The following is a 25,644-nucleotide window of genomic DNA, read 5'->3' as shown; positions in this document are numbered from 1 at the left end:
TACGACAACAACACGGTTAATGCTCATGAATTTCACTATCTAGCTTGGTGAGACCCATATACTTTTGCATCTCACTTATTAGGATAGCATTAATTCAAAGTCTATACATATACATATGCATATGATATAAAAAAACAGGTCAAAACTACAATAATCCTTCATATATTGACGATATAACATACACCTGTCGTTCTGACGAGCATTCACTTTTATGTTTCATACATATTTTCATTTCTGCGAATGGACCAAATCTTCTGTGGGCATTTATAAACGAATGAAGCTTCTCAAAAAGGTCTTCGCCACTACTGCCAACAATACTATATAATATTATACTGTTTCTTCATAAAAAATGAATCAAACAGTTGAAAGCCCAAAAGAAAATAGAACTATATAATATGCCTACTACATATTCAATATAGCATAAGGCACTTTAGTACACCTAGACTGCCCTTAATAACCATTTAAAAGCATATATTACACTTCATAAAGGATTATTATCATCAAACAGCATAGCATCATTATATAATTAACATGGTAGAGCAGATACAAAGCTCAACGAACAAGCCAATCAAAATCGTTTAAAGAAATTTCGTACTCCTATTTCGGAGTTTTTGTTTAATTTTAGACCCCGCTATTGCCCTCTAAACGATAGTGTAATTGAAATTTGCGTAGGTAGCATGGTCGTTGAGAAAAGGGAGATTTTAGAAAATAGTAGTTCATTTTGAATAGATGCTGCTAGTAAAACTTTTTAGATTACTATATGAATGTGGGATGTATGTGTAGTGAAAGTTGTAGAGGGTACTTTGATTGAGTAGGGCATGTTTGATGTGGGGTTATTGAGGGCGATGTCAATGAGTAATGACGGAAAATGTTCAAAATGACCGATTTTCAAAGGGCCATACCGCTGGATCTTGTTGTAAATCTGAAAGTACGTGAGAATGGATATAAGTTTATTTTCGTAAAATCAGATGAAGAGGAGAGGGAAGAGTGAATGTCTACTGCTATTTATATGTATGATTTATGGATTGCTTACACACCCGTCTAGAATGGTGTACTCATGCTAAGTTTTAGTGTCAATCCTCACTTATGCTAGATGGTAATTATTTCAGATATAGATGATGATTAGTCTAAATATCTTTCGTTGCTCTTGGCAACGTTAATTACTTACATTCCTTATCTGCTATCTTTTGACATATAGAGAATAGCTTACTGAAACTTAGCTTATGTGAATATCATGGTTATCGTTTACATGTTGATACAGTTTATTTACATATGCTCCATATGTGCATAGTTTATTACTGAATTCAATCTACGATATTGTGATTCAGGAACATTTAGATGTGTGAATACAACAGATCTTACTAAGTGAACGAAAGCTCAAGCTTAATAACTTCTGTTTCTTTTTCAATTTTCTATACGATGGTATGGTTACTATAGATAGATAAATAAAAAGTTGAATATTCCCTGCTTGTAGCTCATAAAATATATAATTTTGAGCAAGTTTATGAAGGGAGCGTACATCTGGTACTTGAAACCCTTATATTATAATAGGACTAACGTAGAGCTATCAAACGGTCTTTGTTTTGTGCAAATCCAGTGAGTATTTGTTGAGATATGGTCAAAAAAGAGTATCATGCAAAATCATGGATTTTTCTTTAAAATCTGCCTGTGATAGCAAGCAAAAAATCTGGTGACGATTTTTCGGTCAGGACAATATTTTCAATATTTCATGATAGAGTTATGCTAGAGCTTCAAGCAATAGCTCATTCGACAGGAAGTTTTTTGGTCTACAATGTTTAGTATTGCTTAACAAAATGTTTTGATGACAGATACTAATTAATCTTTAGAAAAGAGTCAAAAAATTGCAAAATCAATCGTACCAAATATCAGGTGAACAATGTACACCAGAGACTTGAAACAAACACCATTGTATTCTCCTTTAAATTCTCTACAAGTTTATAAGTTTGAAGGGGTGTTTACTATCAAGAAACGCGTAATGTTAAGGTCGATAGATTTTGGAATCCTATGGATCCTCATTTAGAATATTATAAATTGAAGCTCCGTTGACCTTCCGCATGTGTACACCACACAAGTGTGCATTTGACCAAGCATTTTAAAAATTGGAGCGTACGAAAAGGGCCATAATAACATGCTAGTTTTAAGTTATCAATAGATACCTGACATGTTGAAGAACCTTGTTGTCAAGACTAGACAACTGTAGCTTGCTTTATTCAAGAATAATAACGTTTCCAATTTAAAGTATGTATATTCTCCCGCTTAAAAATAGCATCTCCAATGTTGATTATCTCATGAAGTGTGCATTTCCATTTGCAGCTGTTTAGAATAATGAAATATAGACAGAGGAACTACAATTAAAACTGAATAATATATTTATTGAGTTATTCGAAGATTGAATGGGGATCAAAACTAGTGTAGATATCAAAGTATTTATAGTTATTTGACAGTGCCGCAGCAATAGGACCTTGATCTTGAATGCGGAATAATTGTATAAGCCTTGAACCAGTTAACGAGAATGTGCTGCATAAGAACTCATGAACCACCAGTCAAGGATAAACAACAAAGATGATCCAGGATAGAATGTTCTTCCTAATAGCTTTGACAGAAGAACATTTGTCGGAATTGAAACCCACTTCCAGGGACGAAAGGCCATAGGCTACCACTCTCTAGGAACCAGGATATAGATTAGCCATTTGATGGCACCGCTCATGTTCCTTCGTGCTGCTTGAATAAAGACCTCTCACTTCTACTATGCATCTCTGCCCATTCTCAGATCCTCTTATGTAATATACAACGCGAGAAGGTTTGTTGTGTTGTTGAGTTAAATAAGTTATATTTTGCATATTATTGTTACTCGATGTAGAAGTGCAACGTTAAGTCTCATGCAAGGGGGGTAGCGTAACAGCCTTTCAGCCATTTAAGAAGTTATTCCAAGCACTAAATAGTAATTAGAGCGATCAAGTTTGTGAAGAGAGCTATGAAAAATCACGTTTTGTTATTTTGTTAATTATTTGAATATATTTTTGCTTTAAAATTACTAAATATGGAAGCTGGTATAGTATAGTGGCAGTACATCACGTTGTGGCCGTGTCGACGCAGGTTCGATTCCTGCTACCAGCATTTCTTTTTGTCAAATCTTCAAAATGCAGTGTATGTAGCGCAGTGTTCGTTTTGATGGTTCAGGGCATTGTTTTTGGCGTGAAAAGGTCGGATAATGCAAGTATCTTTAACGAATTCAAGTAGATCAGTAGTGCAAATAAGTTTTAATATATTTTCTGACAGGATTGTAATGATAAACTTTGTATAGAGTTGCTATACGATCACCGCATGATGAAAACGAAACGTCAGATGGCAGATCGCTTCCTTATTGCGCCCTCTACGTATTTTACATGTGTTTAGGATAAACAATTGTTATTCCTTATGCTTCTGAAACGAATAGTATAATGAAAGAGCTGATGAAATCTCTTGAGATAATTAAGGGTTTAATACAACAGATGCCATATGAAGGCTGGTTTATTTTAATATACGATGCAAAATGTCATTTTAATTGAGCTTTCATAGATGCTTCTAATCAACATCACCCATAATTATAGATATCCAATGAGCAAGGTTTGCGTTATCACCTTTCATGCCATAAATGTCTGTCATACGAGCAAGATGAACCCTGGACCTGCTGAAAAAGACATACTGCAAATGCGTGCCTCATATTATGTCTACTATAATGTGTACCGAAAGAGTCAAAATTATGTTGCCTACAGGCGAATATGACTCAAGCAAAGTGGTCAACGTTTTTGTTGAGCAGATGATAGAATGCTACTTTAAATAACCGCGATACGTGCCACTTACATCTTCGTTTCCACTTCTTATTGGATTGGCTGCACTCCAGTGAGGTGTTCCAAATAGCTCAAGTTTATACATCCTGTTTCTTTTTAAAACAACTTCTTTTGCTTTACCGTTTTTTTCTACAAGACTCACCACAAGACACTTTGTCAACTATTAAAAATGGTAAATTATGCTGTTTCTTTGTGGATATTTTACATATCGAGTGGGTGCTTCATCTTGTCTTTTTTGTCACATTGGATGTGGGCCTCTTTATTTCAGCTAAATTAAATAAAGGGCACTATTCGACGAAGGGTCAAGATGAGGAAGCACTTGAACATAAATGCCATTTGATTCTTTGAAGTTGCTTACGCGTACATATAAAACCCTTTGCTAATCTCTTTCCTCATTTTCTAGGGCATGCGCATTGATATTAAGGCAAGTATAAGCAACAGCAATATTCCCAGTAACCTGTATCTTCGAGACGCTAACATGGAATTTTTGACTTGCAGCGTAAATTGTTATCGCGTTCAGAACGTGTTAAATGCGTCGACTTGCACCCAACTGAGCCTTGGCTATTGACCAGTTTATACAGCGGCATCGTTCAAATCTACAACTACGAAACACAGGTAAATATTGCTGTCTGAGTGCTTAAACAACTCACTCAGTGCATGTTTGAATAGGCCTTGGTCAAAACCATCGAAGTTTCAGAAACACCCGGTACAGACATACACAGACAGCACATTGTGGATGAATACTGATCGTGTGTTATACTATAGTTCGTGCTGCAAAGTTTGTTGCTCGTAAAAATTGGATTATTACTGGTGCTGATGATTCTCAAATTCGTGTATTCAACTACAACACACTTGAGAAGGTGACCCATTTTGAAGCTCATCCCGATTACATTCGTTGTCTTGCAGTTCACCCTACTCAACCTCTTTTATTGTCTGGTTCTGATGATATGACCATTCGTCTTTGGGATTGGGAGAAGGGATGGAAGTGTGCTCAGGTAGGAACCTAATGCGCTATATGCCAAGGATGAAGATTAACGCTACTGTACTTGAAATAGGTCTTTGAAGGCCATGCTCACTTTGTCATGCACTTGACATTCAACCCCAAAGATTCCAACACATTTGCATCTGCAGGTCTTGATGGCATGATCAAGGTCTGGTCACTTGGATCCAACGTCCCCAACTTCACCTTGGATGGCCATGAAAAGGGTGTTAATTTTGTCGATTACTATCAAGGTGGTGACAAGCCTTATTTGATCTCTTGCGCTGATGATAATCTTGTCAAGATTTGGGATTACCAGAACAAAAACTGCGTTCAAACACTCGAAGGACACAACCAAAATGTCAATTTCGCTGCTTTCCACCCCAATTTACCCATCATTTTGTCAGGCTCTGAGGATGGCACTGTGCGTCTCTGGAATTCTGATACCTACCGCCTCGAAAACACATTAAACTATGGCTTGGAGCGCTCTTGGTGCATGGCCACTCAAAAGAACGGCAACAATGTAGCTTTGGGCTACGATGAAGGTGCTGTTGTTATCAAACTTGGCAGAGAGGAGCCTGCCGTCTCTATGGATTTGTCTGGAAAGATTATCTGGGCCAAGCACTCTGAAATTCAAACAACCAACATCAAAACAGGTATTGATGATAATGTCAAGGACGGCGAGCGTTTGGCTCTGCCCATCAAGGATCTTGGAAGCTGCGAAGTCTACCCTCAAACCCTGCAACACTCTCCCAACGGTCGTTTTGTTGTCGTATGTGGCGATGGCGAGTATATCATTTACACTGCTTTGGCTTGGAGAAACAAGAGTTTTGGCAGCGGTCTGGATTTTGTTTGGGCTGACGATTCAAATGTGTATGCTGTCCGTGAGTCCTCTACAAAGGTCAAGGTCTTTAAGAACTTCAAGGAAAGAGCTGGTTTACTCCCTAAGCTGAACTACAGTGCCGAAGGAATTTATGGTGGTGCTTTGCTTGGTGTTCGTGGTAACGGCTTCTTGAACTTTTATGATTGGGAAAATGGAGAAGTTGTTCGTCGTATCGATGTCGATTCTAGAAGTGTGTACTGGTCTGATGCTGGCGATTTGATTGCTATTGCTTGTGAAGACTCATTCTACGTGTTGAGATACAATGCTCAAGCTTATGCCCAATTCCTTGAAAATGGCGGCGATCCAGGAGAGGAGGGTGTTGAGGATGCTTTCGAGTTTATCACTGAAATTCCTGAAGGTGTCAAGACTGGTACTTGGGCTGGCGATTGTTTCATTTACACCAACACTTCCAACCGCATGAATTACCTTGTTGGTACAGAGACATACACTATCAGTCATTTTGACAAGCCCATGTACCTGTTGGGCTACGCTCCTAGAGATAATAGAATTTACATGGCAGATAGAGACGTCAATGTTTACAGCTATGGATTATCTTTGACCGTCATTCAATACCAAACCGCCATTCTCCGTGGTGATCTCGATTCCGCTGCTGGTTTACTCGAGTCTATTCCTACTGATCAGCGTGGCCGTGTCGCCAGATTCCTTGAATCCCAAGACCTCAAAGAATTGGCGCTCGAAGTAACTACTGATATCGACCAACGATTTGATCTATCTATTCAACTCGGTAAGCTCGACATTGCCTCCGAAATTGCACATCAAGTCGATTCTGAGCCCAAGTGGAGAACACTGGGTGATGTCGCCATGTCCTCTTGGAAGTTCAAGTTGGCTGAAGAATGTCTAATCAAGGCAAAGGATCTTAGTGGGTTATTGCTCTTCTACACAGCCAATGGTAACCGTGCTGGTATCAGACAAATTGCCGATACAGCCAGTAAGTTGCATAGATTATACCACGAAGCACTCTTATTAACGTGTTATTAGTTGAACAAGGCAAGAACAACATCGCATTTACTTGCCTCTTCGAATTGGGTGCAATGGAAGAAGCAATTGATTTGCTAATCAAGACAGACCGTATCCCTGAAGCTGCCATGCTGGCTAGAACTTACGCTCCTGATCAAATCTCTAGAATCGTTGGTTTATGGAAGTCTGGACTCGAGAGCAAAAACCGCAAAAAGACAGCCGAGAGCTTAGCAGATCCATCAGAGTACCCTAATCTCTTCCCTGAAATTTTAAACAGACAAACTACTACTGAGGAATCATCGCCTCTTGTCGATGTTGTTAGTAAGGCAGAGCAAGAAATCGAAGAGGAGCCTCTTGTGGATGCTAGCGAAGAAGTGGTAGAAGAAGAAGACAGCACAGTACAAGAAAAAGAATCACCAAAAGCCGAATCCCCCTCTCTCATCTAATAATAATGCTATAAAATATGTAAAAAACCAACTAGTATAATAAATATACTATTGCCATCAAGTTTGGTTTGTTTTAAATGTTATAATTTTTTATTGATTAAGAGAGTATAATACAAGGAAGCTATGATTTTTGGATTATTACAGCGTTGCGGGAAGAAGGGTAACTATACGATGTGGATGAATATATATATATACATGGTAATTACTGTTGCATTATGCTTGCGATAGCTTCGTCATTGGCAGTTTCGTAAATGTCTTGAAAAACATCATCACCTTCCGTAAACAGGTCTTGAGCAGAGCCGCCATGTTTTGCAAAGATGCGTTCAAAGCATAAAACCAGTGATTTCAGACCGAGCAAGTAACCATTGTCAGGCCCCTTGTTTCTTGGTGGATATGTAAAGTTCTGGTATTGACATTGGACATCCTCAGACGTAACGCAGTTTGCAAAATCAATGATACGAACATCGATTTTGCGATCACTGCTAGCATTACCATCATAAATCATCAGTAAACTAGAAGAATAAAACCTATAATCGTTCATAGTTTTTACAATTCTTGCTAATCTACGCAATTTTCTAACGATAACGGGTATATGTTTTATTTGACAACCATTTCCATTATCAAGATATGCCTCTAATGTATGACAGAATGATATTGGCGTCAAAGTCCTACCATAATATTTGTCTTGGAACAGAAACTCTCTCAGGTTGGTCTTGTACACCTACAATAAACGCGGATTAATACGCAATAAACACGACCCAGAATCAAGTTTACCTGCATGCCGCACACTCGCACACCCAGCACTTTGCTAGTGGATTTCTCGCATTTGATCGTCTGGCTTCTCATTTTTTCACGTGTGGCATAGACGCCGTATTGACGAGTTCCCATTTTGAGATCCAGTACACAAGGATATTTCACATCGTCGGTCAAGTCTTCAATAAGGATGTACTTTTGCATAGTCTGTTGTGGCTCGTCTGCAGCGTTTGTCTGCTTTCTGTTCCGTATCTTCTGTAAATCACGGTTGTAAATCTGCAGAGACCAAGGATTGTTGAGTCGCTTCGCATTGGTATCTGATGTCGCACAATCTCTTTGTTTGTTATTCTGTTTCTTGAGGCATGTGGAATCAACTTGCAAGAGTGGAATATTGGGTGGTGCTCGTTTCATTGTATCCAGGTGAGGCCGCTTTCCAACATCAAAGTCGTCCATTGTAAATATATTATCGTCATCAACTGATTCTCCGGGCGATTCCTTCTTGATGCTGGGTGAAGAGGCTGTTGAGCTGATAAAAGAAGGTCGTCTTGGTTCTAGTGTCATGGTATCAATTGAATCTGTGAGTGTGCTACTGTCGTCATCTTCATCAAAGTCATCTTCGGCTGGCTGATGGTGCTGACAAGTGCTCATGATAGGCACGGATCGGCCACCTTCCGCAATTGGATTCTCGTCCCTCCATAATTTTCTAACAGGGAAGCGATCAGAGTAACTGTGTGCAAGTTCAGGTTGAGTGGAGTCCCAACAAGATTTGAGTTCCTCCAAATTGCCACTGCTTGCATTACTGGGAAGTCTATTCCGACGTTTCCAATCCTCAGCCAGGACCAACCTCTCCTTGAGAGCCTCTGGAGAAAACACCTCTCGAAGCACTTGCTCTTGAAACTTTTTGGATCGAGCACGACAGATGGAGGGCCTCAGATAGTCCTGCGAAGGATGCGAGCCTGGGGAGCATGAGGATGAATGGCGCCTACCCAGATTGTTTGCACAAGCATGCCAATCGCGCAATAAATGCTTATTCTTTTCAAACAGCACCTCAGGCACTGGAGGTTCAGCTGTTCCAGTAGAGCGATAAGTGACGTTGAGGACACCCATGTATTGGGAGGTGAAAGGAAGCAATTCGTGATGTTTGGCATCAATGTGTTCGTAAAATTCTTGTTCTCTGCTAGACACAGGCTTGCAGATGGCTCGTTTTGAGAAACGGAAAAAGGACGCGTGCCCGCCTACTTGATTGTTGAAGGGTAACAACGGTAAAGAGGTCGTGATCTTTGTAGGGTCGAAATAATGATCCTTGTGTTCGTCGCTGGATGCTTCATCATTTTCCGAACTGCTTTCATACGTGTTGGATAAATCCCATTCGCTTTCATCGTCGTTATCCTCGCAGTCTGAGATGTGGCATTCTTTGGTTTGCATGATGGACATGGTGTTTGATGAACAAATTCAGGGAATAAATAGAGACAAGTAGAAAAGAGAAAGTGTGTGTGTGTGTGTGTGTGTGTGTGAGAGAGAGAGAGAGAGAGAGAGAGAGAAAGAAAGAATAGAAAGGAAGAGAGAAGAAAAAACACTTAAATTTCTCAATTTATATTCCCAGATGCCAATGCTAATGTTGATGAATCAAAGGCAAGACAATTACTTCATGGTCAATTCCATTGGTAGATTCATTTTATATCCTATAGAATCGCACGTGTTGCGACCTGTCAATTCATGGCAACCTTCTTTAATTTTACTTGATTTTCTATATGATTTTGTAACATTAATGATTTTTTCGCACACTTGTTTGGCCTCATTCTACCCATACAAGCATGCACACGTGAGAAGGACGATTCTGCAATTTGTACAACCAAATCATTGTGCTATATGTTGGAGAATATCTCCGTTATGTTTATTTGATGTGTATATATAAGAAAGATGTAGGGCTAGCTTGGAATAGACTTTATCTCTCATTCCTATTTTCTAAGCGCAATGTTGAGCGAGAACTATTGTTATGGGGGGGGGTATGATTTTGAATTGTTTCTGTTCTTGATTACATGCTAAAGGTTCCAAAGTAAAACAAGCAGCACAATGTACGTTGCCATGGTTACTACAGTCGTCAAGATGACCCAATCACCACTGGTTTTATAGGGAATGGTTGAATCAAATACATCAAACGAAGTTCTTCTACGCCACAGCGCTATAGCTAACATGGCTAATCCAAACACAAAAAATGTGATGCCAATCTTGTAAAACTCTCGAGTAAATACTTTCAAAATGAGCAGGCCTGAAGAAAAAGCAGCCAAAGCAGTTCTCCAGTATGCACCTTCAAATGTTCTTTGATGAGCTACATGATGATGAACAATCTGGTTTATACATAGTTTCAATCGTTTGTGTTGTATATACTTTCTAACCTCTGAGATCTTGCAATTCCACAAGCGTAAATAATGCTGACTCTCGACGATGGCCTCGGACTAATTTTTCTTTGTTATATAGCATTGAAATTTATGGATGAAATAATGAGAATATAGATAAACAAGAAGGATTTATAGAAAGAACCACACAAAATCTGATGACACAGCTGAATACGGAGTACCAATTGAAGCGACAACAGCAACGCAATGCAGCGTAATGAAGTCGAGATTGTCAATTCATTGGATCAAATGCTTGGTTTGTCGATTCTTCATTGCTGGTCTTTTCAAACTAGCGGATGACCATCGCGTTGCAAAGTAGACATTGCAAGGTACCGAAAGAGATTCAGTCTTGTGTTTTTCTAGCCATCAGTTGTGAATCTCGTTGCTAAATAAAACTTTGATGGTACCGTGGGCAAAATATGTAGTTTATCCAATGATTATGTCTCGAAAAAAGCTTGAACCTTTCGATCTTACAATTGGTCAACGGCTGTAACATTGTGAATGATAGAGTTTCTTCATGCTATTGGACTATTTTAATAGTGCAAATCAGTAGAGAGCCTAAAGATTAGATATGGCCAAGTACGCTGCAATTTGAGATATTTTTGTAGTAGTAAGGTATTCCTTTCTGCATAAAATGTACCTGAAAATGCATTGCTTCTTCAAGCAAGATAGGTATTGTAATTGCCCATGAAATGATTGATAATTGGATTTATGGATAATCACCTGAGGATATTTCACTTGACTCACTAAAGGTTAGCACAGTCGTGCTTATTCCTCTAATGTCGTCAACCTCAATGGTTCTGCTATCTCACTGCCAGTAATGTTAGATCACTGGCCTCTCAGCAGCAGGTTTATATTCAAGAAGCAATTACGCAAAATGCTCCAAGAAAAAGCATATCATCTATTCTTGTTATAAAATAGCAATATTCTGCAAGTATCAGATCTTTGGGCCTTGATCTACTCGATTGATTAATAAGTTTTGTCGGTTACATTTATATGCTGGATGAGTTATGAGCAATAGCATAATCTGAATTGATCTAAAAGTATCATGCTGTTTAATTCTCGTACAGTATTATGGGGTCTTGACTGTAGATGTGCTTCTGAAAAGTTGTCAAGCTGTGGAATCAAATTTAATCAGGACCTTATTGATAGTATCGGCACTATAAACCATTCAAATGATAAAATCATGCACCATCGCCTTCTCTTTCGTTTTTCTTTGTTCTCCCATTTTCACAACATGGCCAGCGAAGTGCAATTACTCAAGCTAAACGTAGGCGGAAAGCTCTTTCTCATCAATTACGATACAATAAAGAAGTCGAGCGTCTTGTTAGACAAGTACAAAAAGAAGCAAGCACAGACTCATCACAGCAATGCCGGTATTAGTGTAATTAACGAAAACAAGCCCCCAGTATTGGAGATCTTCATTGATAGGAATGGCGAGATATTTCAAGACATTTTGGAATACTGGAGATCACAAAAGATCTATTCTAAGACTGAAGAAGGATTGAGAAAGCTGAGACATGAAGCTGATTACTTCGACATTCAAGACTTAGTACGGGAAGTAAACGACTTACTTGAACGATATGACAATGATGATGACGACTATGATTATCAAGTCATTCAGCATCCATTCAATTGCAACTACCTGATCGTACCAAGCCAAGGCGATTTGAAGCCATTCCAAGAGAATGATTCCATTGTCACTGGATACAAGTACTGTTTGTCTCGTAATGTCTACGAATCCAAGCTGGTGGTCAAACGTCCTCGCAAGAAATGTAAACTTGCTCAAAACTAGTCTATTAAATATTATCTTTAACAAAATTCTCATCAACAGCATCCAAATGAGCATTACCCACTATATCCCTCGCACATGATTGAATAAAGCTCATATTCGCTTAAAAGTATCTGAACCAGATTTGCCTGGCATGACATTGTGTAAACGCAACCATAAACGCAGGCATAAACGCAGGCAAGAGTTTTTGAAGAAAATTGATAAATTCGACAACTGTTTGGCCACATTTTGAATAATGGCTAGCTTGTCACAATGATAAAAGTAATATATTACTATCGTTCGTAACATGCCATACATTAAAACTCAGTTTATTCTTTCTGTTCGAGATTGGACAGATTTCGTCTTCTTTTCGACTTCTTTAATTTATTTTATGATATTCGACTATAGAGACTGTGATGATCACCCTGTGCTTCCTAATACATTCCTGAAGTACTTTTCAAGGCGCTTCCAATGGTGCTAACTGTAACAAGTGTTTTGACTGAAACTATTGAGCAATTTGGTAAAATATGAAATGAGGTTTTTAGCGAAAATAGGCATATTTTACATCTGAAAACCTCATAAAAGTGATTTCATAGGTTGCTTTGGATCGAGATAAATATTTTGGCTCAATATACTCTATAGTAAAAGTCTCCATTTCCAAGGTAAAAAAATACGATCGTTTGATTTTCGATGAAAACCATGAGGTACCCCTCATGCTTTTTGGCCGATTTTTGGCCATGTTTTTTTGGTTCCCAAAAAGTTGAGCAACGGTGTCAGGAAGTTACTACTACTCAAGTACAATTGTTTGGCGTTATCCCGGTGGCTCAGAAAGGTCTACATGTCAAGATATGAAGGCTTGAAAGCTGTCCAATTTGGTTACGTTTTGCTTTATGGCTTTTATTTACACGGCATGAATCACATCTTTAGTAATTGAAATCTTCTAGAAGCGCAGTTCTGCAGCCTGTGCAACTTCTAATTCGAGTAGGAGACATATTGATTTTGGTAAGACTAATTCATGCAAATTTTGATACGTTATGTTGTTGGTAAGCTTGATAGTAATGGAAATGAGTAACCGAATTCGCTGCTTGAACACTATGGTTTTGTACCTTCGCTTCGCTGCGATCAAGCCTCATATAGATCAATATTACCAAGTGTTGGATTAGACGCCTTAATACCATGATTTTACATCTTTGCTTCGCTACGGTGACACCCCCTCCCCATTGCCGGCTTTGCCGATGGTTTTATTCACCTTGTACGACACACAATTTTTTAAAATTTTGAAAGGATATGATTTAGCTTGTCTACTTTTTTTTTTGAATGTTTTACAGTATATATAGTGAAGATATATAAGTAAAACGTTAAAAACTGATATGCCCCTATATGACGATATACGTATAGGCTTTGGGCTTGATGGACGGTAAACAAGTGTTCCTTGGCTTATCGTCTTGCTTGTGGTAGTGTTAACGCCAACTTCGCGAATATGATACAGATAACCTAGTGATTTGAACTACCAAGCAATGGACTACCGTATAGTCTTTATTAGATGCAGACTCTCTATTGCTTCTACAATTTCCAGAATGCCTTACAACCGCCTTCGTCTCACTAGCAAGCTGCATCATTGTGCTATAATCCAGCGATACATTAGTGCCATTCAACTTACTGTTTCCAGCTGAATATTTGGATCTAATAGCATACTCTGAATCTAAATTAAAGCATACAATGTCTTTGCGCCCTTGAATTATAACAAGAACGCGCCTATTGGCAAGCAAATGTATAAACACTAACAAATTTGACAGCTTTCAAGCCTTCATATCTTGACATGTAGACCTTTCTGAGCCACCGGGATAACGCCAAACAATTGTACTTGAGTAGTAGTAACTTCCTGACACCGTTGCTCAACTTTTTGGGAACCAAAAAAACATGGCCAAAAATCGGCCAAAAAGCATGAGGGGTACCTCATGGTTTTCATCGAAAATCAAACGATCGTATTTTTTTACCTTGGAAATGGAGACTTTTACTATAGAGTATATTGAGCCAAAATATTTATCTCGATCCAAAGCAACCTATGAAATCACTTTTATGAGGTTTTCAGATGTAAAATATGCCTATTTTCGCTAAAAACCTCATTTCATATTTTACCAAATTGCTCAATAGTTTCAGTCAAAACACTTGTTACAGTTAGCACCATTGGAAGCGCCTTGAAAAGTACTTCAGGAATGTATTAGGAAGCACAGGGTGATCATCACAGTCTCTATAGTCGAATATCATAAAATAAATTAAAGAAGTCGAAAAGAAGACGAAATCTGTCCAATCTCGAACAGAAAGAATAAACTGAGTTTGAATCAATTTTAGCGATGGCATTGCTGCTGGCTGGCCCAAATACCTTTCCGATGATGACAATGATGATTGTGATGCTGATTAAAAGAGGATCATGGATTTGAAAGGACAATAGCTTAGCCCAAACACACTTTTTTTTTTTGCTTTTGTTGGGCATTCTATTATCTGACAGCGCCAGTCAGCCTGGCTCGCCAGTAAAATGTATGTAATCCCAGCATCCTAATCATGATTTGTGGCATTTCAACATGACATGTAGACAGTATGTGTTTGATTGATTCGTTCAAAAAAAAGAGACAATTACCACTGGCTGAAAAGCTACTTCGGTATGTGATACGGATATCTTTAAAAGTTGCATCAGAATATTCATTCGGAATGATGGCTGCTACCTCGTTGACAGCTGGTAGATTCTGAGTGCGCCTATCTTCACCAGCAATTAGCTCCAATCTTATTTAAGGGTTCAGTCAAATGTAAGCATTTTCGTGATATGAGTTCAGGCTTGTCATTCTTCCTCTTCTTTCAGGATCTCATCAGCATGCTTATAAATGCAAACAAAAACCATTTGAGCTTTGTCCGGTATCCAATGTTGAATAGCTGCCTAATATAGGCAAACGACATCTCCGTATATACATATAAACAATGCAAGGCAATGACAAGTTAGGCCTCAATCATGTGTGTCGTCATGGAGAGAGACAGGTGTACTGTAAAACATTCTGTCTTATACGAATCAAATACCTAATATTAGACACAAGTGCCATACGTATAAAGTCAACAGGAGATGATCCGTATCAAGCCTGCAAATTTAAGATTTAGGGTTAGACTTTTTGGCGGCAGATGTAATCAATCAGAGCACCAAGAAGCAGGATATTGGGTGATTTGCATCGTACACATTAGGTCCTCAAGTATTTCTTGGAATGATGATGATGACGATAATATCAGGCATGGATAAAAGTTTCATTTATACGAGTATTTATCTAGCCGCGTTCCCCAATTCAATATTTAGACCAAGTAGTTACAACTACTAATGATGATGATTAAGTCATATAGACCGAAAAACACGGTGTTTAAGAAGAATTTGAAGAAGCATTGGAAGCGTAACTTGATTTTTTTTTTAATAAATAAGGCTAAATAACATGTAAACAAAAGAAAAAAAAAGCATTGATTTTGCTCTATCGATCGTATTGCTCAGTTATGTTAATAGCTAATGATATCATATCATGAGCGTGTAGACAGACATGCGCTTCCATCATTACATGTCCATTGATCTAGAGACTGCTGTGTGCAACTCGAAGACGAGTTTAGCACATCATTGGATGAATGCATGATGTTCTCATTCCCTGATGCACATTAACCTTTTAGCGTTAGGAAAAACCGGAAGCTTTGCAAGAAGATATGTGCTTCCGAAGAGTATTGTATGCAATATTTGACAGGCGTATTGATTATTACGTTAATTTCTGATTCAACTAAGAGTTCCATCTTTTTGACAAGCTGTATCCAATTGTATCAAATCAATCTAATAAATGATAGCATTCTAGAACTTGATCATGTAATAGGGTCCATGATGGCGCTTAGCACAAAGAATTCGAAGAAAGATGTACATTGCTGTTTGAGTTGCTTGTAACACCAAGACGTTGTTTATGTACAAACTGATACACAAGGAAAACCAAACCTGCCTCTATAGAAGCAAGAGAATTGAGAATTTTTCAATAAAATGGTGTCAGTTCGTTCCCAGTATTGGTATAAATGTTTATAATGATCCCGTTGCTCTGCGTATATGATGAAGAGGCGGGGACAGCGTAATACAGGTCCATTCAATCGGTTATCTGATCTGGAGTGTCTGCTCCTATACAATCACATATTTCCTTTTTGGACTTGATCAATGAATCAACCTCAAGCTTCCATCTGTGTGATCCAACACTTGCAGAAAACTTTCCAAAAAAGATTCAAATGTCGTGATTAACAGGGCATTCTCGCAACCTTAGGAACAAGTGCGTCATACAGAAACTTCTTGATTTTTGTCAAAAGAAACCCGCCCGTAATTAAAAATACGATAATGATTTTTTTATTGTAAATATGGAAAAAATATGAAAAAAGAGACTAATTGAGCAGAACTAGGAGTTAGGAGCTAGGAGCTAGGAGGTGGAGGTGGAGGTGGTTGTGTTGAATCAGAAGATGGTGGTGGAGGTGGAGGAGGAGGAAGACTATCATCCGATGATGGTGGAGGTGGAGGTGGAGCCATACCCTATTATGCTTGTTAGTATCGCGAATCAACATTTACTCAAATCAAACGTACCCATTGATCTACGCCCTGACCCGATGATGAAGGCGGAGGTGGTGGTGCTTGAGATGGGTCGTAATATCCATAAGATCCATAACCATTGTAATATCCTTGTGCCTGATATGCGTTGTATCCGCCTGATTGCCAGGGAGCACTCTGACCACCAGGTACTGCATCTCTACCAGCAGGTGATCCATAACTGCTAGCGCTGGGTGTAGACCATGGTGGAGGAGCGGCACCGCCAGTTTTAGGTTGTTGCCATGGTGGGGCGGCAGATCCACCAGATCTTGATTGTTGCCATGGAGCAGCATTACCGCCAGGAGGAGCAGATCCACCATACTGGAGTAACATCATTAGTATCTACCAACAATCAAAATGATACACAATACTTACAGAGCGGTTAGCATCGCTTCCAGGAACAGACTCGCCCAATTCAGCCATCAAATTCATATATTCACTGTCGAGTTGAGAATCACGCTCGCGAGCTTGATTTGCCATCTCTGGGTTGTTTCTCTGATTACAATCACGAGCAATATGGCCCAAACCACCACAGACATGACAAGTTAAGCTGGAAGTAACGTTCTGTCTTTCAGGACATTCATATCTTCTATGACCAGGCGCACCACAATTCAGACAAGTTTGATTTTCATCATCACGCAATGTACCGTTCAAAGCAGCCAACTCACGCAATTGATTTCTCTTCAATTCATTTTGACCTTCAGGTACAGAGGCCGAGGTCTCAATGACCTTTTCAATCAATTTGACAGCCTTTCTGACTTTTTCTTCCGTATCTGCCGTAACCAAACAATGCAAATCTTCCTCTTGACCAGCACCAGCAGCTGCGTCAGTTCTTGATTTACCCTCTTTCACTGATCCACGACCACGAATGCTGATTTTTGCGCCAGATTCTGATTCCATGTTCTTTAACGTATTTCCACGAGGACCAATGAGTTGACCGATAAAGTTGATTTCAGGAAATTCTTTAGCAGGAATATAGACCTTTTCTTGAGTCTTTGTAGGACGCTTGTAATCAAGGGGAGGTCTAAAGTTGGGAATCGTTCTTATGGCAGTTTCGATCAATCTATGACGTTCATCTTCCAATTTCTTTTTGTATCTGGCTTCTCTGGTATTCACACGTTTACCATCAGCATTGTAAATGGGCTCAGGAGAAGGTGATCTATCAAACATGTCAGCATGCGCTTTTAGTCAATTTATCTTGTTCTCACCTCTCACGCTCTCCTGGCGTAAAATCATTTGTACGAATCTTTCTGTTTACTTCTTCCAATCTAATTTGCACTAGGAATTCATATCAACATCGTGCTCCGTTTAGTGCAGATAGATGTATACTTACAAAGATACTTTTCGGATTGATCTCTGTTTGCCTTTGAGATGGTAGTAGGTAAACCGGGGATAATGACCTTTTGTTGCTCATCTCCCCAACGACTCTTACGCTTTCTCTTTGGTGCTGAACCATCAGATGTTGGATTGGATGGAGGTGGTGGTGCTGATGAGCTGGATGAGCGATAATCTAAATACCAAACTGTTAACAAAGAAGCATATTTCAGTGGGTCTGTTCGGCTGCGTACCTCTTGAATGATAATCTGGCTCATTTTTCACAGGTCGCTCATTTGAACCATCTCTAAAACGTCTCTTTGCTCCCAAAGGAGTGACATTTGTACCTTTAAAACACATTAGCAGTAGTTCTAGCAGCCAGAATGAGCATGTATACAACATACCAGTAGGTTTATACATGATTTTTATCTAGAAAACAAGTACAAAACGCGACAAGATGAACAATTCACTTGATGTTGAATGTAAACAATTGTTTTTTTTTTTCGAAATGGGTACATTAAATAACCGCAGTAGACAGTGAAACTGTTGCTAGAGGGTCTGAATCAAGTAAAAGGAGTCACTGCTTTCATTGTTGATCATTGCACCTTGGATTTGCATTAAATGTCGCTTCATTTGGAGCCATTTGTAGACATGCATTGCACTTTTCAGGTATCATAGCAACCATCTGAAATCAGGTCAAGCATTAGTCAACTCAGCTTGATATCAACATGGCAACCGTCATAAATCAAGTGCTGAGCAGTACATGTAAACAACGGTTGCATTCAGCATTGTCTCAGAATAGATCAAATTAATGATTACAAATGCTTCTGTTTGCGAGTAAGAAAGTAAAAATATCCCATGCTCTGTTTTCTATTTTCTAGCAATTTGATAACGCAAAGCAGTGAATGTCTTGAATTATCAGATTTCATATGCCATCTCAACATTCCAAGGTGTACTTGTTATTACATTTGAATAGAAAAAAAAAAAGATGAGCAAGGCAAAAGCATAGTTTTCGATTTACAGCGCTTATTTTGTGCTGTAGCTTAAGTTTTTCACAACACACAGACCGGATAAATGATGTATGAAACATGGCAATTTATCATCCTAAAAATGGGAAATGCCTGCTAGCCATCCATTAAACGGGTCATGTGAGATACATGCCCCCACTTCACAGATTATATACGATATTAAGACAGGGCACTAGGAACCGATTACAATCACATTTACCAAATCAAGTAAAAACAGAACCAGGTGGTATATAATTGATTTAGATGGAAAAGTGCCTTTTTTCCGTCAATATCATTGTGGAAACGTTAGAAGCATTAGGTTGTTAGATAGAAAAAATGAATTTTGAGGGGAGACATTCAGCCAATAAATGTGTTGGATTTGGGTGTACATGTGACATTTCAAATAGAAAATAATGCTTTCTCAAGTTTCTGTCAAAAATTCTGAAATCAGAAACATTTTCTGGTTTTTTTTCTCCTAAGAAAAAAAAGTATATATAAAGCAAAATGTCGATTAGATCATTCTTACAGAGGTTTTTTTCTTACTATCAATCATAAAAAAATAGTTATATGAATTCTAGTTCAAACACAAACACATATCAAGATGGCACTCAATCTCAAGTTCTCAACAATGAGGAATTACAACAACAACCTCAACCCCAAACAACCATCAAGTTTGATGAATCACAGAACAAAGAGATGAAAGAACACCATGTTCAACACAATGAAAAATACTCTCAGAAGCCATTAACAAGGCAATCCACTGGTGCAAGCTCCATGGATTTCGATACCAAATCAGTTAGAAGTCTTATGATCCACAAGATGAACTTGGTTAAGAGAAGAAGAAAGAGCATAGATGAATCTGAAAGAGTCGAGGGCCCCCCCTACCATATAATGGACTTGGATACAGTTCAGCAACTGCTCAAATCTGATTTGGAAGATGGTTTGCATGAATCTGAAATTGAAGAGAGAAGATCTCAATCGAGATATAACGAAATGGAAGGTGAAGGCGGTGTTAGCCCAGTGAAATTGTTGATCAAGCAATTCACCAATATTATGGTGCTTATTTTACTGATTGCAATGGTAAGTTTTGCTGGCTACTAGATTGCCATGGCATCCATATCACTAACTGTTTGTCATAGATCGTCTCCTTTGTGTTTAAGGATTATATTGAAGGGGCTGTTATCGCTGCTATCATGCTGCTTAATGCCTTCGTTGGTTTTATGCAAGAGTTCAAAGCTGAAAAAACCATGGAATCCCTCCGTCAAATGGCCTCTCCTACCAGTCAGGTTATCCGCAATGGCCATCAAATGACTATCCCTACCCGTGAGCTAGTTCCTGGCGATGTTGTTATTTTGAAGAGCGGTGATGTTGTTGGTGCAGATTGTAGAATTATAGAGTAAGTGTATATTCAGCAACCAAGAAATATGTGAATCCAGTGTGCTAACTTCTTTTGCAGATCTTTCAACATGGATGTCGATGAAGCTCTTTTAACCGGTGAATCTATGCCTGTTAACAAGGTCTCTGATGTCATTCAAGGTGAAGATGTTCCTCTCGGTGATCGCGTAAATATGTGTTACTCAAGTACCGTGCTGACAAAGGGCCGTGGTAAGGCCATTGTTACATCAACTGGTATGCAAACCGAAATTGGTAAAATTGCTAAGCGTTTGTTGGACTCGGGTGACAGTACAAAAACTCCTCTTCAAAAGTCTTTGGATCGCATGGCTTTGGTATTGCTCGCTGTTGCTATTGTTGCAGTTATCATTGTATTCGCTGCTGCCAAATTCAATATCACAAACGATGTTATTCTTTACGCCATTTCTACTTCTATCTCTGTTATTCCCGAAGGTCTTGTTGCTGTAGTTACTCTCACCCAAGCTTTTGGTGTTCATGGCATGGCAAAGAGTAAGGCTCTTGTGCGTCGTCTCGTTGCTCTCGAGCTTCTTGGTGCTGTTACCAACATTTGCTCCGATAAGACTGGTACTCTCACTCAATCCAAGATGGTCTTAACTCGTCTCTGGAGACCTAGCACTGGCTTCTACTCTGTTAGTGGTCTTGGTTTTGATACTGAAGGTGAAGTGACATCTGAGGCTGACAATTCTGTTGTAACCAAAGAAAACATGGATTATGGCTTCCAAACTATGGCCAATGCTTCTGCTCTCTGTAACATGAGTGAGATCCGTAAGGACAAGACAACTGGTGAATGGTCTGGTATTGGTGATCCAACTGAGATCGCCCTTCAAGTCTTTGCTCACAAGCTTCACAATGGAAAGCCCTCTTTGGTCAACAAGGAAACCCCTGATGAGGGCTGGAAATTGATCTCTGAGTATCCCTTTGATTCTTCCATTAAGCGTATGACTGTCCTCTGCCGTGCGCCTGATGGCTCTCATGTTGCTTTTTTGAAGGGTGCTACTGAGCGTGTTCTTGAAAGATGTGTAGGTATGCAAATGTCCGAAGCTGGTGATGTCAAGCTGATGACTCCCGGTGAACTCCAAGAAGTTATCCTTCCCAAGGTCGAATCTCTTGCTCATGGTGGTCTTCGCGTCTTGTCTTTGGCTACTCGCCGTATTAAGCATCATGGTCCTATTTCTTCTGATACCTTTGTCCGTGAAGCTGTTGAACATGAAATGATCTTTTTAGGGCTGGTTGGTATCTACGATCCCCCAAGAAAGGAATCCAAGGATGCTGTTGATGAATGTCATAAAGCTGGTATTACTGTTCACATGTTGACTGGCGACCATATTGCCACTGCCACTGCTATTGCCCGCGAAGTCAATATTGTGCCCTCTACCTACGGTCTCACCGAAGAAGATGAGGAATTGTATGAACGTGCCAAGGCTGCTGCCAAACCTCATATTGGCGATGGTAAAGACAATTTGGTCATGACAGCTCAACGTTTCGATAAGATGACCGAAGAAGAAATCGATGCTCTCCCTGAGCTTCCTCTCGTTATTGCTCGTTGTAGTCCTGATACCAAGGTGAAGATGATTGAAGCCCTTCATCGTCGTAAGAGAATTGCTGGTATGACTGGTGATGGCGTGAATGATAGCCCTTCTCTCAAGGAATCTGATATTGGTATTGCTATGGGTCAAAATGGTTCTGATGTAGCTAAGCAAGCTGCTGACATTGTTCTCGTCGATGATAACTTTGCTACCATTGTGAAGGCTGTTGAAGAAGGTCGTCGTGTCTTTGGTAACATTGCTCGTTTCGTTGTTCACATGGTTTCTGGTAATGTTGCTGAGCTGACTCCTCTGCTTTTGGGTTTGGTCTTTATTGATCAATCTGGTGGCTCTGTCTTCCCCATGGCACCTATCCAAATTTTGTTCAACAACATCTTGACTAGTTCTCCTCCTGCCATGAGTCTGGGTCTTGAGCCTGTTCACAAGGACCAAATGCTTCAACCTCCTCGCTCTGAAAAAGATGGGCTTTTTAGCAGGTCTAATTTAGTTGACATCATCTTTTACGGTTTCTCCATTGGTGTCATTTGTTTGGCCAATTTCATTATCGTGCTCTATTGTTATGGTACTGGCAATCTTGGTGTAGATTGTAACGGCCACTATAACGAGACTTGTGATGAAGTCTTCCGTGCCCGCGGTGCTCTCTTTGCTACACTGACTGTCATTGTCTTGCTCCATGGTTTTACCTGTCGTGATCTTCGTAACTCTACCTGGTCTATCTCTGCTTTAAGAGGTCCCCAGAACAAGTATCTTTTTTGGTCCACTTTGTTCGGTATCATCTTGCTGATCATTGCACTCTACGTTCCCGTTTTGAATACTGAAGTCTTTAGACATAAGCCCATCTCCTGGGAGTGGGGAATGACAGTTGCTTCTGTCTTTTTGTACATTGCTGTCGCTGAAACTTACAAATGGGTCAAGAGAAGGTTCTTTTAAGTTCTTGTACCTAATCAGCTTCATGATCAACCCCTTTTGCCACTCATATTTATATTCGCTCTTGTGTATATATCGTCCTCTATTATCCGCTTCTTTTTCATAATTTACACTTTATATCGTCCATTTTTAAAATTTTTTTAATCTGAATAAAATTCAATTCAAAAAGACATCTGATCTACAATTTATTATCATGTTTTCAGAAAATGAGCATCAGCGATTCTAATCTATTTCCATTGCTCATGCATATAAACTCGGATTTGATTAACTCTGGCTTTCTTCCAAAACTAATATCTGTTCAATTAATCACTGTGTCTGTTTTTGATTACCTGAATAAATGGGAAGCATATGACATCCTCGCATTATACAAGTGTATATCACTTTTTGATTATAAAACTCGCATTTCTTTTTGTTCTTTTTTCAATCAATGCCTCAGCAACAGAACATCTCTGCACGTATGAAGGAATTTGGATTATCTGAAAACAATTACTGGAAATCAACATTGCAATCAGTTGATGCTGCATTAAGCATGCTCTCGGCATTTGATGGACGGCACATCAGAGAAATAGATATAGCCATTGATTCTCTTTGTAAACTCCTAGCTATAGGGGATGATTTTGATAAAGCGAAAGAGCGTCCTCAAGAGCCAAGGCAAGAAACCAACAATCGTACAGTGAAGCCATATGACACTATCAATGAGATTGATGCTTTTGAAGCCCAATTTACGCGATGTCTGCAAAAGGCTATAGAGCTTTTTATCAAAGACTATTATATCAATCAACACAATTCTGAGATGAAAACATCAGATGCAGGTATTGTTAAACAAAAGACACAGCAACCATGAATCAATAATGCTCAATAATTTGTACAAAGGCAAACCACAAAATAGGCACACCTCAGGAGATTGGGACTTCAATGATGCCGAGTGTGATTATAATGAACGCCAATTTGCGAAGGATATGAAGATGGCAATCGAGTTATCTCTTGAGGACAAAGTCAAAAAGAACAAAGCACATGGCACGGAGGCACATGATGGTGCTGGTACTCCTGTTCAAAGAGATGGCTTTTCAGTTACGAACGAGCAGCGTAATAATGGGGAAATTACATCCAACGCGACTCTCGAGCAAGAAGGCTTGGTAAAAATATCTACTTATGGAGTTAGCCATTCAAATTGGAGCAGTTTCGACCCTCTCTTTGAGAGTAATGAGCCACTCTCGTACCCTCGCCTAGCTACATTGAAATCATACACTGCAAATGGCGATAAAGTCGACAACATAGTTAATAAACCCCAACCAGAGCCTTCTGAATCACTGCGTGCTGATTTGGTGTTTCCCACAGTGTCTGTTCCTATTCCTGTCAGACACAATGTATCGACAGCTTTGCATGCACAAGAGCAGACAATGATCAATATCACCCAGCCTCAATATAACGCAACACAAATATCAAATATCCAGAACCAGCTGTCATACCAGCCTCTGCAACATTACCGACAGCAAGCAAAGCAGCAGCAAAAGCGGCAGCGTCGATATCAGCAACAACATTTACCACAGGCTGTTAAATTCACGCCTCGTGGTAATGGTTATATAGCAACATGTAATTATGCTTTTTATCTCTGTGTATATATATATCAAGCAACATATAACACATTTTTAATAGAAACAGGCTCATTATCCTCCTCAGAAAACAGCACACCAGTCATTGTTAAAAATGCTGCTACCGGTTTTGAAGGCAAGCCTTGTAAAACGAAGGTTTTCGACGACTTGCTGAATCGAGGCGTATTGGCAAGTCCACGAGGAATACTTGGATGGGTAAATAACAGTAGTGGAGCTGCTTCTTGGGAGCTCTTTGCTAGCTCAACTGACACCAAGTGGAAACGAGGAATTGACATTGAGATAGCGGATTGGGAAAAAGAGCAGGCCAAAAATGAGACAGAAACATTACCTCAAGGCAAATCAGTGACCAACAACAAACATACTTTCTGTTTGATTGACTCCAACACTTGTATTTGTGATGATTGTATTTCAGTCGAGACTGATGGAACAGAAGACAATTGGACCAAAGAAGAGGAAAGGCCTGATACTATGGTAATTTTTATACCACGAAACCCTATCAGAAAATCAAAGGGGCCACGTATCTTTCGTCCTGACGATGGCGACTTTGAAAGCGACGACGAGGAACAGGAGGAAGAGACTGATGGATAAATTGCTAGCCAGCAAACCAAATCCCAGTATAGCTGTGTGCATTTTATGGTAACCAAAGCCTTGCTCAATAATTCAAATGATAAATAAATGCTGGCATTTCACTTTTATGAGTAATTTGCAACTGTGAATCTAGCTCGTTAATGAAAAAGGCAGGTGCGGGCAGATAGCATCCTCGTAATACCTTTTACTACTCCAAAAGCTGCAAAACACAGCTAACCTCAGATACGCCTGAGCAGTAATTTCTCGCGTTAGAAGCCATTCCGGACCGCCAGAATAACGCCAGTCTATTGCTCTGTTTTAGCACTGATTTTCTGACACCTTTGCTCAACTTTTTAGGACCAAAAAAAAACATGACCAAAAATCGATCAAAAGCCATGAGGTACCCCTCATGGTTTTCATCGAAAATCAAACGACCGCATTTTTCACCTTGAAAATGAAGACTTCTACTATGGTATATATCAAATCAAAATGTTTCTCTCGATCCAAAGCAACCTCTGAAACCACTGTTATGAGGCTTTCATATGCAAAATATACCTATTTTCGCTAAAAAC

At 39.3% G+C, this 25,644-nt stretch overlaps 6 protein-coding genes and 1 non-coding gene across 7 annotated transcripts; 5 read left to right on the top strand and 2 right to left on the bottom strand.

Annotated features, from left to right (window-relative positions):
- The first annotated feature begins 3,067 nt into the window (after nucleotides 1–3,067).
- Nucleotides 3,068–3,138, top strand: ATC70_003326. The gene has a single exon. It is a non-coding gene; the product is annotated as a tRNA-His (tRNA).
- A 1,119-nt stretch (nucleotides 3,139–4,257) lies between these two features.
- On the top strand, nucleotides 4,258–7,137 carry ATC70_003325 (uncharacterized protein; the record flags this gene model as incomplete). Its single annotated transcript, XM_064822688.1, has 6 exons — nucleotides 4,258–4,275; nucleotides 4,350–4,466; nucleotides 4,521–4,557; nucleotides 4,617–4,846; nucleotides 4,907–6,662; nucleotides 6,713–7,137. 6 exons carry the CDS (start codon nucleotides 4,258–4,260, stop codon nucleotides 7,135–7,137), a joined length of 2,583 nt encoding a protein of 860 aa, XP_064679288.1.
- Nucleotides 7,138–7,339: 202 nt separating this feature from the next.
- On the bottom strand, nucleotides 7,340–9,324 carry VPS55 (Vacuolar protein sorting-associated protein 55; the record flags this gene model as incomplete). The annotated part of the gene is made up of 2 exons (XM_064822687.1): nucleotides 7,340–7,858; nucleotides 7,912–9,324. 2 exons carry the CDS (start codon nucleotides 9,322–9,324, stop codon nucleotides 7,340–7,342), a joined length of 1,932 nt encoding a protein of 643 aa, XP_064679287.1.
- A 2,199-nt stretch (nucleotides 9,325–11,523) lies between these two features.
- On the top strand, nucleotides 11,524–12,081 carry TOM70_1 (TOM (translocase of outer membrane) complex component; the record flags this gene model as incomplete). Its single annotated transcript, XM_064822686.1, has 1 exon — nucleotides 11,524–12,081. The coding sequence occupies one exon, from the start codon at nucleotides 11,524–11,526 to the stop codon at nucleotides 12,079–12,081; it is 558 nt and encodes a 185-aa protein (XP_064679286.1).
- A 4,435-nt stretch (nucleotides 12,082–16,516) lies between these two features.
- Nucleotides 16,517–18,421, bottom strand: ATC70_003322 (uncharacterized protein; the record flags this gene model as incomplete). The annotated part of the gene is made up of 7 exons (XM_064822685.1): nucleotides 16,517–16,633; nucleotides 16,685–17,008; nucleotides 17,063–17,846; nucleotides 17,896–17,965; nucleotides 18,021–18,197; nucleotides 18,256–18,348; nucleotides 18,406–18,421. 7 exons carry the CDS (start codon nucleotides 18,419–18,421, stop codon nucleotides 16,517–16,519), a joined length of 1,581 nt encoding a protein of 526 aa, XP_064679285.1.
- Nucleotides 18,422–19,575: 1,154 nt separating this feature from the next.
- Nucleotides 19,576–22,895, top strand: ATC70_003321 (60S ribosomal protein L18-B; the record flags this gene model as incomplete). The annotated part of the gene is made up of 3 exons (XM_064822684.1): nucleotides 19,576–20,088; nucleotides 20,148–20,404; nucleotides 20,465–22,895. The coding sequence occupies 3 exons, from the start codon at nucleotides 19,576–19,578 to the stop codon at nucleotides 22,893–22,895; spliced, it is 3,201 nt and encodes a 1,066-aa protein (XP_064679284.1).
- A 424-nt stretch (nucleotides 22,896–23,319) lies between these two features.
- ATC70_003320 (uncharacterized protein) lies at nucleotides 23,320–25,093 on the top strand (the record flags this gene model as incomplete). The annotated part of the gene is made up of 3 exons (XM_064822683.1): nucleotides 23,320–23,704; nucleotides 23,766–24,464; nucleotides 24,549–25,093. The coding sequence occupies 3 exons, from the start codon at nucleotides 23,320–23,322 to the stop codon at nucleotides 25,091–25,093; spliced, it is 1,629 nt and encodes a 542-aa protein (XP_064679283.1).
- Nucleotides 25,094–25,644: the final 551 nt, after the last annotated feature.

This window comes from Mucor velutinosus (genome assembly GCF_035048745.1).
Source record: "Mucor velutinosus strain NIH1002 chromosome Unknown tig00000165, whole genome shotgun sequence".
Classification (NCBI taxonomy): Eukaryota; Fungi; Mucoromycota; class Mucoromycetes; order Mucorales; family Mucoraceae; genus Mucor; species Mucor velutinosus.
The sequence above is the reverse complement of the archived record's forward strand: the minus strand, read 5'-3'. Positions and strand labels throughout refer to the sequence as shown.